At 37.0% G+C, this 18,219-nt stretch overlaps 1 protein-coding gene across 2 annotated transcripts in view; it reads right to left on the bottom strand.

Moving 5' to 3' along the window:
- The window catches only part of CD47 (CD47 molecule), a 54,436-nt gene that overhangs the window by 10,659 nt on the left and 25,558 nt on the right, over positions 1–18,219 (bottom strand). For both annotated transcript variants that reach the window (XM_082655552.1, XM_082655553.1), the window contains exons 4-6: positions 2,957–3,064; positions 1,674–1,766; positions 543–635 (exon numbers count right to left, since the gene is read on the bottom strand). In XM_082655552.1, coding sequence (XP_082511678.1) covers positions 543–635; positions 1,674–1,766; positions 2,957–3,064 — 294 coding nt within the window. The remainder of the gene's footprint in view (positions 1–542; positions 636–1,673; positions 1,767–2,956; positions 3,065–18,219) is intronic.

Raw genomic sequence — 18,219 nt, 5'->3', positions numbered from 1 at the left:
CTAAGTAAAAGAAGCCAATCTGAAAAGGCAAAATATCATATGATTCCAACTATAAGACATTCTGGAAAACGCAAAACTATGAAGACAGTAAAAAGAACAGTGGTTGCTAGGGGTTTAGGGGGAGGGAGGATGAATAGGCAGAGCACAGAGGATTTTTAGGGCAGTGAAACTTTATTGTATGATATTATATCTATGACTATGATCCACGCCATTATACATTTATCAAAATCGTGGCATGTACAACACTAAGAATGAACCCTAATGTAAACTATGGATTCTGGGTGGTAATATGTCAATGCTGGTTCAACAACTGTAACACATTTACCACTCTGCTGGGGGATAGCGGAGGAGGCCGTTATGTGGGGTATATGGGAACTCTCTGTACTTTCTACTCAATTTTGCTGTGAGCCTAAAACTGCTCTAAAAAATAAAGTCTATATATTAAAAAAAAAAGAAGAAGAAAGAAAAAGAAACAGAAAGAAGAACTCTAAGAGAAATCCCTGGCAAGACAAAGTGAGACTAGAGAAGGATGAGACTTTTACCTGAGACACAGAGGCTGAATCCAACCACAGAGAGCACGTGGCCCAGTACTTGAAGGATCAATATGGCAATGGTGAAGAAGGACATCCCCACAGCTGGAGAGAGGAAAAGTGGGTTGAGAGTGTTTAAAAAGCAATCACTCCTACTTGTATTCTGTGCAATCAAGAATAATATCCTATGACCAAAGACTGCCTCTGGAGTTCCTTGTCAGATGGTAGATTCTTTTCCAGTGATCTAAACCTTGCCTTTCCATACAAGCGGTCAGCTCCAGATACACACATTCAGCAATCTTTCATTTTCACAGTGAGCTGAGGTGGACTGGCAGTTTTTACCCCGAATCTTAAAACAGTGCTGCTTTTACCACCCTTGTGCATTTTACCACGTGAATGGCTATTATGCCTGCCTTTGCCACATGCACACAGAATTGCTCTGGTGGAGAGAACCGTTACACAAACACGCCACTGTAAGCATCCGAACCTCTATCCGTGTGCCTAGATCTGTGATTTTATAGCAAATCAATACCCCTCCAGTGTACAGCAAGCCAGAGATAGGCTCTAAGGCTGAGAGTTAAACATGTAAACAGAAAAAAATAGACTCTAATGATATAAAAAATACATTAATGATTTACTCCCAAAATACAGTGAAAATGACATCAATTATAGTTGGATATCTACATCATTTTTTAAAACTACAATGTAAAGATTTGCCAGTAACAAAAAAAATAAATAAATCTATTATTTGTTATTTATAATCCTGTTTTGTAGAATTTTAAACAGAGAGGCTTAGCAAAAGAAGAGAAAGGGCATGTTTAATATCTACTTATAGCTTCAAAAAACTGAAATAAATATATGAAGATAATCATTAAGAAATTATGTAGCATAATTTTAAAAACCACTGATATCAAATGTATATGAAAATCATTTTTTACAAGATAACTGAATGCCTTGAAAACCGAAGTTAACCTTAAAATTAATCCATATGGGGAAAATATCGCTAAGAATAGCCTGGGAAATCTTTTAATAAACCAACTTCTATTGAGTTGTTAAAAAAAATCATACAAGAATATTTTAACCAAAACTGCTGCTTTATAAAATGAAAAAGGTGGGCAAAATCATGCTATAACAAATACTCACCTATCATAAACACACAGTACTGAAGTAATATTAATATTGCTGTAGGAATTACAATTAAACCAAGTCCACAAGCATTCTTTGTTGAATATTCACCTGTTAAAAATTAAAAATACTAATTAATATTTTCCTACGTACTTCCTATTCTTATGGGATGTTAAAGTATTTAATTTATTAAATGTATTAATTTCAATACTACTCTTATAAACTACAAAAGGTTTAAAAATATATATTTCCCCAAAAACTTCACATAAAATAAATGACTTTTTTTTGATTATTCAAGACCAAACTTAAGACATTTAAATGTCAGCATATAAGTCTCAACACGTCAAACCTTGAATTGGCTCTACCCGCTTCTTACCTACCTTACATAATTCCAGTGAGAAACTCTGGAATCTCTTACCATTCCCTTCATTTGCTATATTCAACCTGTCCCAAAGTCAAAGCAGTTGTTCTTTCAAGTTGTCTTTTGATTCATATCCTTCCTCCCCATGTCTTTACTAACTCCAGTTGCAAACAGAGGTGCCAAATTTATGTTCCTAAACATTACACCTATACTGTATTCTGCTCAAAAAACAACAAAGGCTTTCTACAGTTTACACTTGTGAGTCCCAGCCTGTCTCTGCTGTTCTTTCCATGTGCTGCAGACCCTTATTTCCCACTCACACTGCCATCCTTCACAGGCAACTGCAATTTCAGATAGATCTGCTTCCCACATTTGTTCCCACTTCCAGGTATTGGCCAATGAAGTGTGCCTCTGGAGTGCGTTGAATGGTGGCCCTAAAGATATGTCCACCTCCAAATCCCCCGAATCTGTGACTATTAACTTATATAGTAAAAGATATGATTAAGCTAAGGATCTGAAAGAAGGAGCTTACCCCGGATTATCCAGGTGGGTCCTGAATCCAATGACAGGTATTTTTGTAACAGAGAGACAGAGGGAAATTAAGTGGAGACATGGAGCGGAGGAGGAGACAATGTGACCACGGAGGAAATCAGAGTTATGCTGCCACAAGCCAAGGAGCTGCACAGATTGCCAGATACACCAGAAGGTAGAAGAGGCAAGGAATGGATTCTCCCCTAGAGTGTCCGAGGGTGTATGGCCCCGATAACATCTTTATTTTCAGATTTATGGCCTCCAGAACTGTGAGAGAATTTCTATTGTTTTAGAATACCCAGTTTGTGATAATTTGTTACAGCAGCCCTAGGAAACTAATATGCACCTCCCCAGAAATGCCCTCAAACTTATCAATCTTGCTTTCCCTCATAATAACTTTACATCTTACCTGGGATGAAAAGAATGGCTCCAACAATGACAACGATAGTGAGCACTAGTCCAGTAACTAATAGAAAAATGGTTTTCTCCTTCGTATAACTGGATTTATATTTAAGCGCTTAAAAAAAAAACACAAAGAATTACATGAACTCAATCACAAGAAGTAAAGCCATTTCTGTAACTTACAAGGTGCAAAGATTAAACTGATAACTTACTACAATCGAATAACCTTTGAGGAACAAGTCCTTCACATCATGTCAAGCCATGTCAAATCTTTTTCACAATATGTCAGTGGCTAAATGGTGTCATGGCAGTATAAATATGGATGCTGAATTTATAGGTGACACTTTATTGCCCTAGAATGAAGTTATATATATCAGGCTTTTTTTTTTTTTTTTTTTTTTTTTGCGGCACGTGGGCCTCTCAGTGCTGTGGCCTCTCCCATTGCGGAGCACAGGCTCCGGACCCACAGGCTTAGCGGCCATGGCTCACAGGCCCAGCCGCTCCGCGGCATGTGGGATCTTCCCAGACCGGGGCACGAACCCGTGTCCCCTGCATCGGCAGGCGGTCTCTCAACCACTGCGTCACCAGGGAAGCCCTATCAGCCTTTCTTAATCGTGGCATTATTAATATTTTGGGTCAGATAAGTTGTTGTTGTTAGGGACTGCTCTGTGCATTACAGAATGTTTAGTACCATCCCTGGCCTCTGCACACTACATGCCAGTAACAGCCTCCAAGCTGCGTCAATCAAAAATATCTCCCAACATTGTCAAATGTCCCCTGAGAAGCAGACTGCCTCAGGTTTACAACTAATATACACATTGCTGATGAGAAATAACTGGCTAATTAGTAATAGCAGCAAAAACAGAACTTTCTTCCACCTTACATAAAATTAGTAAAGCATCTGGAAATCTAGACATTTTGTTTTGAAAAAGTAGAGTAAACATTGGACAAATCACACCTTCTTGAAATCCTGAGGTGGGGGGAAATGCTTTAATTGTTCAAGTAAAACAATTTCATAAAAATAAACTACAAATAGGCCTTAACGTATGTGTTACGCTTTTGTCAAGTATCCAGCTTCCCTAAAAGAATAATGTAATGCATAAGCCTAAAAGTGTTACATTTTTATCCTATAGTCACCTTTTGGGTTTTGTTTTGGTTAATATTAACACTAATTTTTCACCAAGAAAGTTGTTAAAAGCAACCTAAAAGCAGACTGAGTAGCAGAGAGAAATAGAGTGCATGATGAAATTCTGCTGTTTCCTCTACACACGGTACTCTCCATGCCATTCATCAATGGGCGATGGTCCTGAGGGGGAAATTTTAAATAATTTTATGTTTAGCATTTAATTTGCATCCACTAAAATGACAAACAGATCAATTATAGTAAAAACAACAAATAAACTCCTAAATGACCATGACAAAATCTATGTTTAAGGTATTATAACCTAGGGTTAGATTATAACCTGTGGTTAAGGTATTTAAAGTATAATACAGGCATTTGAATTTAAAATCTCTACTCATACTTTAGATTGTAACCTCAACTTCTTCCTCTTTAGAGGGAGATGGAGGGCCAATCAGTAATCAGTCCTGAAGGTAAGTGAAATCCACATTAATCAGAAAAGAGTGAGAAACAATACAGCAAGCTCCCCAAACTTTCATTTGATCCATCCAGCCTCGAAATTTATGTGACTATGACTCAGTCATGTCCCTGCCTTCATACAGGGCAAAGATTTGGGGCTTCCCTACTTTCTAGGGTCAAACACTGGCTAGGATGAAATTCAGTGTAGAGGTCACAAAAGGCACAGACACAGAAAAAGAAACTTTCTCTAGACGTGTGTCCATTCTAATCCCATGTTTCCATTTTAATCCCATGTATACTATTATTTAAAGAGAGTCTGAAAGTTCTGCAAAAGGGTTATGAAATAGAAACTGTTTCAAATGTACTTCACAATCAAACATTCATAAGAGACTCTTCTAGGTTTAATTCAGTACATAAAAGAGCTACAAAGATCAAGCAACAACAATTCACCTTAGAGTCCAGTATAAATTCACACAAAAAGTGACTTACACCATGCTTAAGAAAAATAAGAGTTTGAACCTCATATAAAATTCAATCTCTTCAGGCTTACAAGAGCCGTAGGAGAAAAATAATATCAACAATACAAACAAAAATAAAATGCCACAAAATGCTATTATTGACAGGGTTGCTATCATAGAATGGTCTTTTCAAAACCTTTTGGAGGTAGCTTTCATTCCTGTTGATTGGTTCAACTACTAATTTTCAAGGCTACCTAACCTCTTCCTCAAAATTAAGCAGCAATTTCTAACAAATATACTAGTGGGGTCTACTTAAGTAACCACAGGCAATGAAAGGTTATCTTCATGTTTTCTTTTGTAAACCTTTAAAAAGGGTTTCTTTTCACTCATTTTCTTTGCTTACAATGGCCACATTTTAGCAGGTCCCATAGCAAGTTTGGAGAAAGTATCTTGTTGCTAGGTTCAGATGTCATGTTTCCAGCTAGCTAAATGGTCAGGAATCTGATATAGATGCCACAGAACCCACTAATCTTAAGGATTTTTTTTTGTGTGTGTGATCTGTTCTTGTCCTTTAATAAGTGGATTTGTTCTTATTTATCAAACCTATCAAAACTTTAAATGTAACAATGAAAATAAATTCAAGTAATTCCCCGAACATTTAGCATTAAGATAATTTAATGTGTTCTTAACTGCAGGCTCTTATCAAACTTCCTGGTATGATTTTCTGGCAAAAATCCCCATGCTTTCAACGATAGACCTTAGCTAAAAGTACTGAAATAAATGCACAAAATAAAATAGGGGAAATACAGTATTTACATTTTTTAAAGACTTTTTTTTAAGCGCAGTTTCAGGTTTACAACAAAATTGAGAGGGAGGTACAGAGAATTACCATATACTCCCTTCCCCCACATATGCATAGCCTTCCTAATTATCAACTTCACTCACAAGAATGATACTTTTTTTTTTTTTTTTTTTTTTACTAAGGATGAACCTGCATTGACCCATCATAATCACCCAAAGTCCATAGTTTACATTAGGGTTCACTCTTGGTGCTGTACATTCTATGGGTTTGGACAAATTTATAATGCCATATATCCAATATTGTATATTATACAGAGTATCTTCACTGCCTAAAAATCCTTTGTGCTCTGCCTGTGCATCTCTCCTCCCCACCACCCACTCCTAGCAACCACTGACATTTTTTTTTTTTTAACGTCTTTATTGAAGTATAATTGCTTTACGATGGTGTGTTAGTTTCTGCTTTATAACAAAGTGAATCAGTTATACATATACATATGTTCCTATATCTCTTCCCTCTCGCGTCTCCCTCCCACCCTCCCTATCCCACCCCTCTAGATGGTCACAAAGCACCGAGCTGATCTCCCTGGGCTATGCGGCTGCTTCCCACTAGCTATCTATTTTACATTTGGTAGTGTATATATGTCCATGCCACTCTCTCACTTTGTCACAGCCTACTCTTCCCGCTCCCCATATCCTCAAGTCCATTCTCTAGTAGGTCTGTGTCTTTAATTGCCTGCATAGTTTTGCCTTTTCCATAATGCTTTATAGATGGAATCATATAGTATGTAGCCTTTTCAGATTGGCTTCTTTTACTTAGGAATATGTATTTAAGGTTCCTCCATGTCTTTTCATGATTGACAGCTCATTTGTTTTCAGTGATGAATAATATTCTATTGTCGGGATGTACCACCCAGTGTATCCATTATCCTCTTGAAGAATATCTTGGTTGCTTCCAAGTTTTGGCAATGATGAAGAAAGCAGCTATAAACATCCATGTGTAGGTTTCTGTGTGGACTTAAGTTTTCAACTCCATTTGGGTAAATACCCAAAGGAGCACAATTACTGGGTCATATGGAAAGAGCACATTTAGTTTTACATGAAACCACCAAACTGTCTTACAAAGAGGCTGTACCGTTTTGCACTCCCGCCAGCAATGTATGAGAGTTCCTGTTGCTCCACATTCTGACCAACACTGGGTATGGTTGGTACTTACATTTTTAACAGATACTTATAAACTTAGTGCTGCCTGACACGGGAATACCAAATATATGGGGAGACAATGTCAAGTTTTTTCAACAAATTAGGAATTCTAAAAGTTTCCCTTTTATACCGTCTATAAAGTAATTAAATCTAGCCAGCTTCTTCTCAGAGATGAGATAGGTTGTTCATTTGCTTGCTCTATAAAAACTTACTGTGTGCCCACCATGTACTGGGCCCTTTTATTAGCCCAAGTCATACCAACCAAATTGAGGTAGGAGTAGAGGTTACTTTATTCAGTAACAGTTGATCGAGCACCTACTATGTGACAATCACTATTCTAAGTGCTGACAGTGAACAAAGACAAGTACTTCTGCCTCAGTGCTCCTGACATTCTAATATGGAATGAGTGTGTGTGTTGGTGGGGAATGTGTCATGGGAAGTGTTACTCCCAGATCTTCTTCTCCAGTTAAATAAAAGGTGTGGGTCTACCCTAGCCTAAGAAAGCCCTATTATGTATTTAATCTGTCAGATTCATGTGAACAGAGAAATGACATGTCCCTCTAGCCACCTGAAGAAACGTGGCTAATACTATGAATAGCTACTCCATTAAGGTTTTCTTGTCTCCTTGTCACTGACATAAAGCACATACGAGACAGAATGCAGGCTGTGGCAGAAGAAGTCTAGTGAAATTACCAGGCTCAACTTGGAGATCAAATAAAACTATCATCTTAGTTTTAATGACACCCCAAAGATGGTATTCAATAAGCCCACATAGACCCACACAGGCTGAAGTCCACCTAACAAAACCCTAAAATCCATGAACTCAATGCCTGTTATAATGCATGACATTTAAATGATCCCTTACTAAGTGATTAGTGAGTTAGTGGCAAACAGGAAGGTTAAACAGTGAGGTAAAATGCACATCAAATAAGGAAAAAATCGGGGCTTCCCTGGTGGCGCAGTGGTTGAGAGTCCGCCTGCCGATGCAGGGGACACGGGTTCGTGCCCCGGTCCGGGAGAATCCCACATGCCGCAGAGCGGCTGGGCCGGTGAGCCATGGCCGCTGAGCCTGCACGTCTGGAGCCTGTGCTCCGCAACGGGAGAGGCCACAACAGTGAGAGGCCCGCCTACCACAAAAAAAAAAAAAAAAAAAAAAGGAAAAAATCATAAAGGGAGACACGTTTGATTTTATTATTACAGTGCTATCTTCTGATAACTCTCGGAAAGTAATTTTAGAATGTTTTTGGTTTCTGTTGAGCTGCACATCAATATTGTCTCCAATGCAGGATAAAGCACATCTCATAAGTTTTAAAATAAAATTACAATTTCAAATTTTTTATTAAATTAAATTAAAACTACTATTTTAAAAATATTTAACACACATTAAAAAAACAGTGAAGGCTTTGTGAAACTGGTGCTGGATAAAAATGAATATTAATGCCAATAATAAACTGATTACTTGCCAGAAGGAGAGTAAAATAATTTTATAATGGACTCCATACACTATCCAACTTGTTTCGATGAAATAATTTTGTCAAAATGAAGACTGACTAGAAATCACATTCCCAGTCTACAGGGCCCGGCAATAAAAGAGCCCAATCTTTATGAAGCCTGGGCTTTGAAGCACTTTGAATATAAAAGATAAAAGAAGATGATGTCTAACACACTAACTTCCTTTCCTTGGTTCCAAACATTCCTGGTCTTGTGGATGGTGCCACACCTTCAGAATATATGCAGGAAGTTGGGACGTTTGAATTGGGAAAGGGTCAAAGGAATAGCAACTGTATTTCTACAAAAGAGTATACTGCTAAACTATAGTTTTGTTCAGTTCCTTCCACAATAAAATCAGTGTATAAAAACACGATTTAATAACAGAATTTGATAATTATGTGGACAGGACCAAGGGAAAGCAATGGGAGTCCAAGATTATTTAATAGAATTCTTTGTAATAATATCTATCATGATGATACTTTACCTTTGTGGACAGAAATTTCCTGGTGCAGTTAGTATACGTCTTTACTTCGGTCGGAATGATTTTTCTAATCTACAAAGAAATTCTGTTCCATTACTTCTTTTAAATGTGTTTTCATGGCCTAATCACGTTCAATATTAAGCTACTCCTCAAGATTGCACTCAAGGACTTAATAGGATCTCAAGGCTGTTGTGATGGAGAATTTTTTTCCTTGAATTTTCCAACAATGATTTCTATAGATACCCCTAACCAATTTCTGTAGAGACCCTTGAGCAGTAACCAAAATCCTTGTGGAAGGAATAATCTTGAGCAGGGACTAGAAAGTTAGAAAACGAAATGAAAGATGCCTAGAATGCACAAATTTGAAATAAATTACAGCTGTTCTCTCTTTGCCCGGTTCTGACATGCATGAATTTCAGTTACCATCATTTAGTTAAATAACACAAGTTCCCCCAAAACAGAGTTCACAATATATTAACTGAGTAATTGCATAAATTGTAAACTTCTCTGATATCTCTTCAATTCACAAATCACTGCATAAATAACAGATATGCATCATGATCAGTGACCACTCATGTTACCCTTTTCAAAGACTGCTGGTGACTGGTCACTGCACATCTGTTATTCAATTCACGCACAGACAGCAAAGCATATGTTGTGTTACCTCCTGTCTCCCAGTCATAAGCCACTGCAACATTTTACAATGGATAATCAAAAGAGGAAACAGGGCAATAAAGGTGAGGGAGCAAAGAAACGAGATGTGATAATGCTGGAAGCGAAATTCGAATAGAAAGTAACTGCGGTTACAGAATAGCTGACTGTGGAATGTCAACACTACTGCCGTTCAAGAGAGTCTAGATACGCAGCCAGAAGAACTTAGTAAAAGTGAACTTATTGGCATACATGAGGACAATGAGGCAGCTGTGACAAAGAATGAAGATGTCCCAGAGGACGTGACTCTGGCAGAAAAACTTCACATGAAAGGAATTCTTTGCGATGGATAGTTCATGACATTGAAAGTGATGGAAGCTGATCCGATCTTAGAAAGGAGTATGACAATTCACCAAGGCATAGACAAGATGCTTGCTCTGTATTCAGTTATATGAGAAGAGGAGGCAAGCATTTTTCAAACTACCCTTGATAAAATTCTTCAATTCTCAATGTTTTTTATGTTTTATCATGTACTAAATATTAGTTTTACTATTTTCTTCATTTCCTAATACATTTATTACTGACAGTAAGAGAGGTTTTAATGTTTTGACAAAAAGTTTAAAGGTCACGGAACTATAGTAAACTTTGGCATTTATTATTAGATTGTTCTGCAGAGTTTCAGCTTATATGGTCATATTTATAGTCCCGCAGTTCTGTGTAAAGCAGGGATTCACTGAATAATACAACAGTTCTAAAGAAGAAAAAATAAGAATAGATACTCCTATCTCAAAGAATTTCAACATGTTATCCAGTTATTTTTTTTAACATCTTTATTGGAGTATAATTGCTTTACAATGTTGTGTTAGTTTCTGCTTTATAATGAAGTGAATCAGCTATATATATACATATATCCCCATATCCCCTCCCTCTTGCGTCTCCCTCCCACCCTCCCTATCCCACCCCTCTAGGTGGTCTCAAAGCACCGAGCTGATCTCCCTGTGCTATACAGCTGCTTCCCACTAGCTATCTGTCTTATATTTGGTAGTGTATATATGTCCATGCCACTCTCTCACTTCGTCCCAGCTTCCCCTTCCCCTTCCCCGATGTTATCCAGTTCTTGATATGAAGTTGAACCTTAATCCTATAAAAACTACAGGTCTCGATGGGCAGCAATTGAAATCATTCATCAAACATCTAAATGGTAGAAAATACCTGTTATATTGTCAAAGAGTAAGGAAGGACAACCCTGAAAATCAGCCAGAAACATAATTGTCAGTGCAGTGGAAAACTGAGTTGGTACAGTTTTCAGAACAAAAACAAAATACCTGAAATGCAATACTATTAAGAAAATTGTTACTTTGGTTAAGGCTCAGTGTTTGATTCGAGGATTCTCTGAGCTGTGTGCTAAGCGTAAGATTCTGCTTAAAAGCTTGTAAGTTAAAGCTAAAGGCAAAGGTATTTAGGAACATTTTCCCGTGAGAGACCTTTGTCTTCAAAATGTGGTCTAAGGCTCACCACGTTTGGGACCCCTTGGCTTGGCTTCCAGAGTTTAGAAGTCTTCTCAAGGCTTCTTTCTCAGTAGGATCAATGGCATCCTGAGATACAGTTCAAGATACAGTTCTGGTATAAAGAAACTCTTTCTCCTCAAAGTGAAAGCATAATCTGCTGTCATAACTGGATGTTTAGCTGACACAGGGTTTAGGTTTTATCTTGGATCACCAAAAAGAATGACACTCTGAGCTAGAAAAACCAGAGAGAAACCCCCTGAGGTCAAGTACAGAAAAAGTTAAAAGGAACTAGAAACTTAGAAAGTCATGGGTCTGAGTTACTATTAATACTTTAGAGCATGTAAAGACTTGATTCAAGTCTTTTTTTTTTCTTTTTGCGGTATGCGGGCCTCTCACTGTTGTGGCCTCTCCCGTTGCGGAGCACAGGCTCTGGATGCGCAGGCTCAGCGGCCATGGCTCATGGGCCCAGCCGCTCCGCGGCATGTGGGATCCGACCGGGTCACGAACCCGTGTCCCCTGCATCGGCAGGCGGACTCTCAACCACTGCGCCACCAGGGAAGCCCCAAGTCTTTTTCTTGATATAAAAAATGCAAAACCAAGCAGCAAGTGGGGAAAAAGGGGGCTTTCCTGTTGGTGGAATCCCCAGGCCATAAACAGGAGGCCTCCTACAAAGCGTACCAAGGGAGAAGTAGATTTAGATTCATATCTATCCTGAAGATGTGACAGAAGGCACAGAGCAGTGCTACAAAGCCAGGGGCAATTTACATTTCACTTCTACATCTCTAGCATACCGCCCAGTGCCTAGTAATCAGAGGGTACCCTGTCAAAAGACATTTATTGAATAAATAAAGTGGGTCCACATTCTACTCTATAAATAACAGTTTCTTTTACTCAGTGTGTATATCCAGATATAGGTTCACCCTTCTTGGGAAAAGAAAACAAAAACACATTCCAAATAATTTCAAGACAGGGAGGCACTATAATGTAGTGGTAAATAGCACTGTTTCAAATCCCAGTACTACCAAGAAACAGTTGGGTGATGGTGGGCAAATTGCCTAACCAATCTGTGCCTCTGTCTCTTGTCTATAAAATGGGAATGATAACAACAGTATCTATCCCCATAGAGTTCCTGAAAGAAGTAAATGTGATTTCAGATGTAGAGTACTTTGCACAGTGCTTATCACACAAAGCAAGAGCTCTACAAATATTTAGGTACTATTATCAAAAACACCTTTAAATGTGAGCGCAGGCTGGGTGAATCAAGTATATAGGTACCTCCTACACACACACACACACACACACACACACACACACACACTACATTTACTTGTTCTAAGATGAGCCTAATTAAAAAATTGCCACTATGTGGACATATATACACTACCAAATGTAAAATAGATAGCTAGTGGGAAGCAGCGGCACAGCACAGGGAGATTAGCTCGGTGCTTTGTGACCACCTAGAGGGGTGGGATAGGGAGGGTGGGAGGGAGACGCAAGAGGGAGGGGATAAAGGGATATATGTTTAGGTATAGCTGATTCAGTTTGTTATACAGCAGAAACTATCACACCATTGTAAAGCAATTATACTCCAATAAAGATGTTAAAAAATTATTTACAAAAAAAAATTGCCACTAAAATATTTTTTTAGGTTTATGATCACATTCCTTAAAATATGATCAATAGAAGGGAGTTCCCTGCTGGTCCAGTGTTTAGGACTCCGTGCTTCCACTGCAGGGGGCACGGGTTTGATCCCAGGTCAGGGAACCAAGATCCCACAAGGCATGGCCCCCCAAAAAATATGACCAATAGAATACATATAAAAAAGAACATTTACCCTAACACAAAAATGAAAATTAAGATGATGTTTTTTAACCATCGAATTACCAAAGATTTTAGAATTATAATGATGTCAAGCTTGTGAGGTAAAAGACAGGTATTCTCACCTGCAGTAGTAATTGATACAATGGTGCTGGAAAACATGTTGGCAACATGTATCATGAGGCTTAAAATACTATCTCTGCCATTTCTAGTGTTACATACCTTTAGTATGTACTAAAGGTATGTAACACTAGATACTTTCATAGTATCAAGAAAATTTGGAAATACCCTTAATATCCATCAAGATGAGAGTTAAGTAAATTATAGTACATCCATAAAAGTAGAGCACAGGCAACTACAAAAAGATTTCTGAAAACACGGGAGGCAAATCAGCATTTACAAGTATGTAAGCTATATGAGTCCATTTATGGTTTTTCCTTTTTCAAGAAAGAAGACAGAAAGGGAAGGAGAAATTCACTAGAATACCTCAATAGTTTATTTCCAGGCTGTGAGACTCTAGATGATTTTTGTTTTTTCTCTAGACTTCCTATGTTGTATAAGGTATCCTAAAGTGATATGTATTACTTTTTTTTAAGTCAGAAAAACAATGGTAAAGCTTATTTTGTAAGAATACGGCTGATAGTGAATACACTCCCGGTTCAGTCCACTAAAAATAATATGTTACTAATGGTAATGTCACGATCAGCACAGTTCAATCAATCCAAATGCAACAAATCACACTTCAGCGAAATGATTTCATGATCTTAGAAAAAAGCTATTGCCTGTTTAAATCATATGACATAGGCCTTAAGGCCTGAGTCTGCCAATAGGGATAAAGGCTTTCCCTAACATCAGTGGACAAGGTCTTCGTGCTATACCGGTCTTTTTCTTGATATAAAAGACTTACTGAAATTCTAAGAAAATTTCCATAAGAATTTTAGACACTGTTTTGAAAGTAAGAGTTGTGAAATATCTTGACAGTTTTCTCCCTTAGCCCTTTCTCCCTCTTTTTTGCCCTTTTATACAAAAGTTGAGAACAGATTTGAAATCACAAAGCATTTCCAGAGTGCCATACATTGAAAAGAATCCTTAGAATACATAATCAGTCATTTCCCTTCCATTTTTATGTATCACTTTAGATACACATGACTTAAACTTCTGAGTAAAATTCATGAAATATATAATAGGTCAATCCACTACAATATTTTACTAGCTTTCATTTTATAAGGGTTGCACTAGTGAATAAAATAAATAAATGAAATCAGCCATTAATTACTCCTTGCCTTATATAAATGTTTACCAGCCTTCAATGACTATTTCAGTGTGCTATAGGGAGATGAGAAATAAATCTTACATTTTAAAAGTTTTGGGACTTCCCTGGTACCATGGTTAAGAATCTGCCTGCCAATGCATGGGACACGGGTTTAAGCCCTGGTCTGGGAAGATCCCACATGCCGTGGAGCAACTAACCCATGCGCCACAACTACTGAGCCTGCGCTTTAGAGCCCGTGAGCCACAACTACTGAGCCCATGTGCCACAACTACTGAAGCCTGTGCACCTAGAGCCCATGCTCCACAACAAGAGAAGCCACCGCAATGAGAAGCCTGCGCACCACAACGAAGAGTAGCCCCCACTCACTGCAACTAGAGAAAGCCCGCACGCAGCAACGAAGACCCAACACAGCCAATAAACAAACAAACAAATAAATAAATAAATGAAGTTTAAAAGTTTAGACTACTAAAAGTAGTCCAGTTTCATGCTTTTCCACATACCTGTCCAGTTTTACCAAAACCATTTATTGAAGAGAGACTGTCTTTCCCCCACTGTATAGTCTTGGCTCCTTTATTGTAAATTAGTTGACCATAAGTGTGTGGGTTTCTTTCTGGGCTCTCTATTCTGTTCCATTGATCTTTGTGTCTGTTTTTGTGCCAGTAACATACAGTTTTGATTACTAAAGCTTTGTGGTATAGTTTGAAATCAAAGAGAGTGATAACCTGCAGCTTTGTTTTTCTTTCTTTCTTTTTTTTTTTTTTGTGTTCTTCTTTCTTAAGATTGTTTATACAGGGTCTTTTGTGTTTCCATGAAAATTTTAAGATTATGTGTTCCAGTTCTTTAAAAAATGCCATTGGTATTTTGATAGGGATTCATTAAATCTGTAGATTGCTTTGGGTAGTATGGACAATTTAACGATATTAATTCTTTCAATCTATGAGCACAGAATATATTTCCATTTGTCTGTGTTGTCTTCAATTTCTTTCATCAGTGTCTTATAGTTTTCAGATTATAGGTCTTTCACCTCCTTGGTTAAATTTATTTTTTTTGATGCAATTGTAAATGGGATTGCTTTCTTAATTTCTCTTTCTGATAGTTCATTCTTAATATATAGATATACAACAGATTTCTGTATATTGATTTTGTATGCTACCACTTACTGAATTCATTTACCAGTTCTAACATTTTTTCCATGGAGTCTTTAGGCTTTTCTATATGTAGCATCATGTTATACATAAATATGACAGTTTTACTTTTGCCTTTCCAATTTGGATGCCTTTTACCTCTTTTCTTGTCTGATTGCTGTGGCTAGGACTTCCTATACAATGTTGAATAAAAGTGGTGAGAGTGGGCATCCTGTCTTGTTTCTAACCTTAGAGGAAAAGCCTTCAGTTTTTCTCCATTGAATATGATGTTAGCTGTGGGTTTGTTATACGTGGTTTTATTATCTTGGGTACACCTACTTTGTTGAGTGTTTATCATAAATGGATGTTGGATTTTGTCAACTGCTCTTTCTGCATCAATTGAGGTAATCAAATGATATTTTTCTTTTGTCTTGCTAATGTGACGTATCATGTTAAATTAATTTGTGGATATTGAAACATCCTTGCGTTCCTGGGATAAATCCCATGTGATTGTGGCCTATGATCCTTTTAATGTACTGCTGAATTCATTTTGCTAGTATTTTGTCAAGGATTTTTGCATCTATGTTCATCAGGGATATTGTCCTGTATTTTTTTTTTTTTTCTAGTGTCTTTGACGGGTTTTAGTATCAGGGTAAATCTGGCCTCACAGAACAAATTTGAGGGTATTCCTTCTTCTATTTTTTTGGAATAGCTTGAGAAGGATAGGTAATAACTCTTCTTTAAATGTTTAGTAGATTCACCTGTGAAACTATCTGCTCCCAGACTTTTGTCTGTTCAGAGTTTTTTGATTACTAATTCAATTTCACTTCCAGTAATTGGACTGCTCAGATTTTCTATCTCTTCCTGATTCAGTCTTGGAAGATTGTGTGTTTTTAAGAATTTATGTATCTCTTCTAGGTTGTCTAATTTGCTGGTGTATAACTGTTAGTAATAATCTCTTATGATCCTTTGTATTTTTGAGGTGTCAATTGTAACTTCTCTTTCATTTCTTATTCCATTTACTTGGGCCCTTTCTCTTTTTTTCTTGATGAGTATGGCTTAAAGGTTCATAAAATTTTATCTTTTCAAAAAGCCAGCTCTTAGTTTCACTGATCTTTTTTTACTGTTTTTTTTTAAAGTCTTTTTTTTCATTTATTTTTGCTCTGATCCTTACTATTTCCTTCTTTCTACTACTTTCGGGCTTTGTTGGTTCCTCTTTTCTAGTTCCTTTAGGTATAAGGTTCTATTGTTTATTTGAGATTTTTCTTATTTCTTGATGTAGGCCTGTATCACCATAAACTCCCCTCTTAGAACTGTTTTTGCTGCAATGCAAAGATTTTGGATCATTGTGTTTCCATTTTCATTTGTCCCAGGTATTTTTTAATTTCCTCTTTGATTTCTTCAGTGACCCAATGGTTGTTTAGTAGCATGTTGTTTAGCCTCCACTTGTTTGTGTTTTTTCCATTTTTCTTCTTGTAACTGATTTCTAGTTTCATACTGTTGTGATAGGAAAAGATGCTTGATATGATTTCAATCTTTTTAAATTTACTGAGACTGGTTTTGTGGCTTAGCATGTGATCTATCTTGGAGAGTATTTCACGTGCACTTGAAAAGAGTGTGTATTCTGTTGGTTTTGAATGGAATGTTCTATAAATGTCTATTAATTCTATCAAGTCTGATGTGTCATTTAAGGCCAATATTTTCTTATTAATTTTCTGTGTAGATGATCTATCCACTGACGTAAGTGGAGTATCAAAGTCCCCAGCTATTGTATTATTGTCAATTTTCCTATACTACTTGCTTTATATATTTAGGTGCTCCTTTGTTGAGTGCATAAATACTTATGAATGTTATATCCTCTTCTTGGATTGATCCCTTTATCCTTATGTAACACCTTTTTTTTTTTTTTTTGTCTTCTCTTAAAGTCTTTGTTTTAAAGTCTATTTTCCTTGATATGAGAACTGCTACCTCAGCTTTCTTTTTGTTTCCATTTGTAAGGAACATATTTTTCCATCCTTTCACTTTCAGTGCATGTATGTCTTTAGGTTTGAAGTGAATCTTTTGTAGGCAGCATATATAGAAGGGTCTTGTTCTTGTGTCCATTCAGCCATCCCGTGTCTTTTGATTGGAGCATTTAGTCCATTTACATTGAAAGTGGTTATTGATAGGTATGCACTTTTATTGTCATTTTGTTAATTGTTTTCTGGTTGCTTTTGTAGTTCTTGTCTGTTCCTTTCGTCTTTTAGTCTCTTCCCTCATGGTTTGATGATTTTCTTTAGCTTTGTGTTTCAGTTCCTTCCCCTTTACTTTTTGTGTAGCTATTATAGGTTTTTGGTTTGTGGTTACCATGAGGTTTATATACATGAACCTATATACACAGCAGATTGCTTTAACCTGATAGTCACTTAAGTTCAAACACATTCTGAAAACTATGTTTTTACTCCCCCCAACCCTGTTTTATGTTTTTGATGTCATACTTACATCTTTCTATTTTGTATACACAAATAACACTTACTGTAGTTATACTTGATTTTACAACTTTTGTCATTTAACATTCACTTTTTAAGTGACAATCCACTGCCTTTACTATATATTTGCCTTAGCAGTGAGAGTTTTCCTTTCATATACTTTCTTATCTCCAGATATGACCTTGTCTTCTCCACTTAAAGAAGACCCTTTAACATTTATTGTAAGGCTGGTTTATGAACCAGCTTGTAAGGTGGTGATGAACTCTTAGTTTTTGCTTGTCTGGGAAATTCTTTCTCTCTCCTTCATTTATGAATGACAATGTTGCCAGGTAGAATATTTTTGGTAGTAAGATTTTTCCTTTCAGCATTTTAAATACAGCATGTCATTCTCTTCTGGCCTGTAAAATTCCTGCTGAAA

This window comes from Grampus griseus (assembly GCF_964374135.1).
Source record: "Grampus griseus genome assembly, chromosome: 5".
Lineage (NCBI taxonomy): Eukaryota > Metazoa > Chordata > Mammalia > Artiodactyla > Delphinidae > Grampus > Grampus griseus.
This window is presented reverse-complemented; position numbering and strand designations above follow the sequence as displayed.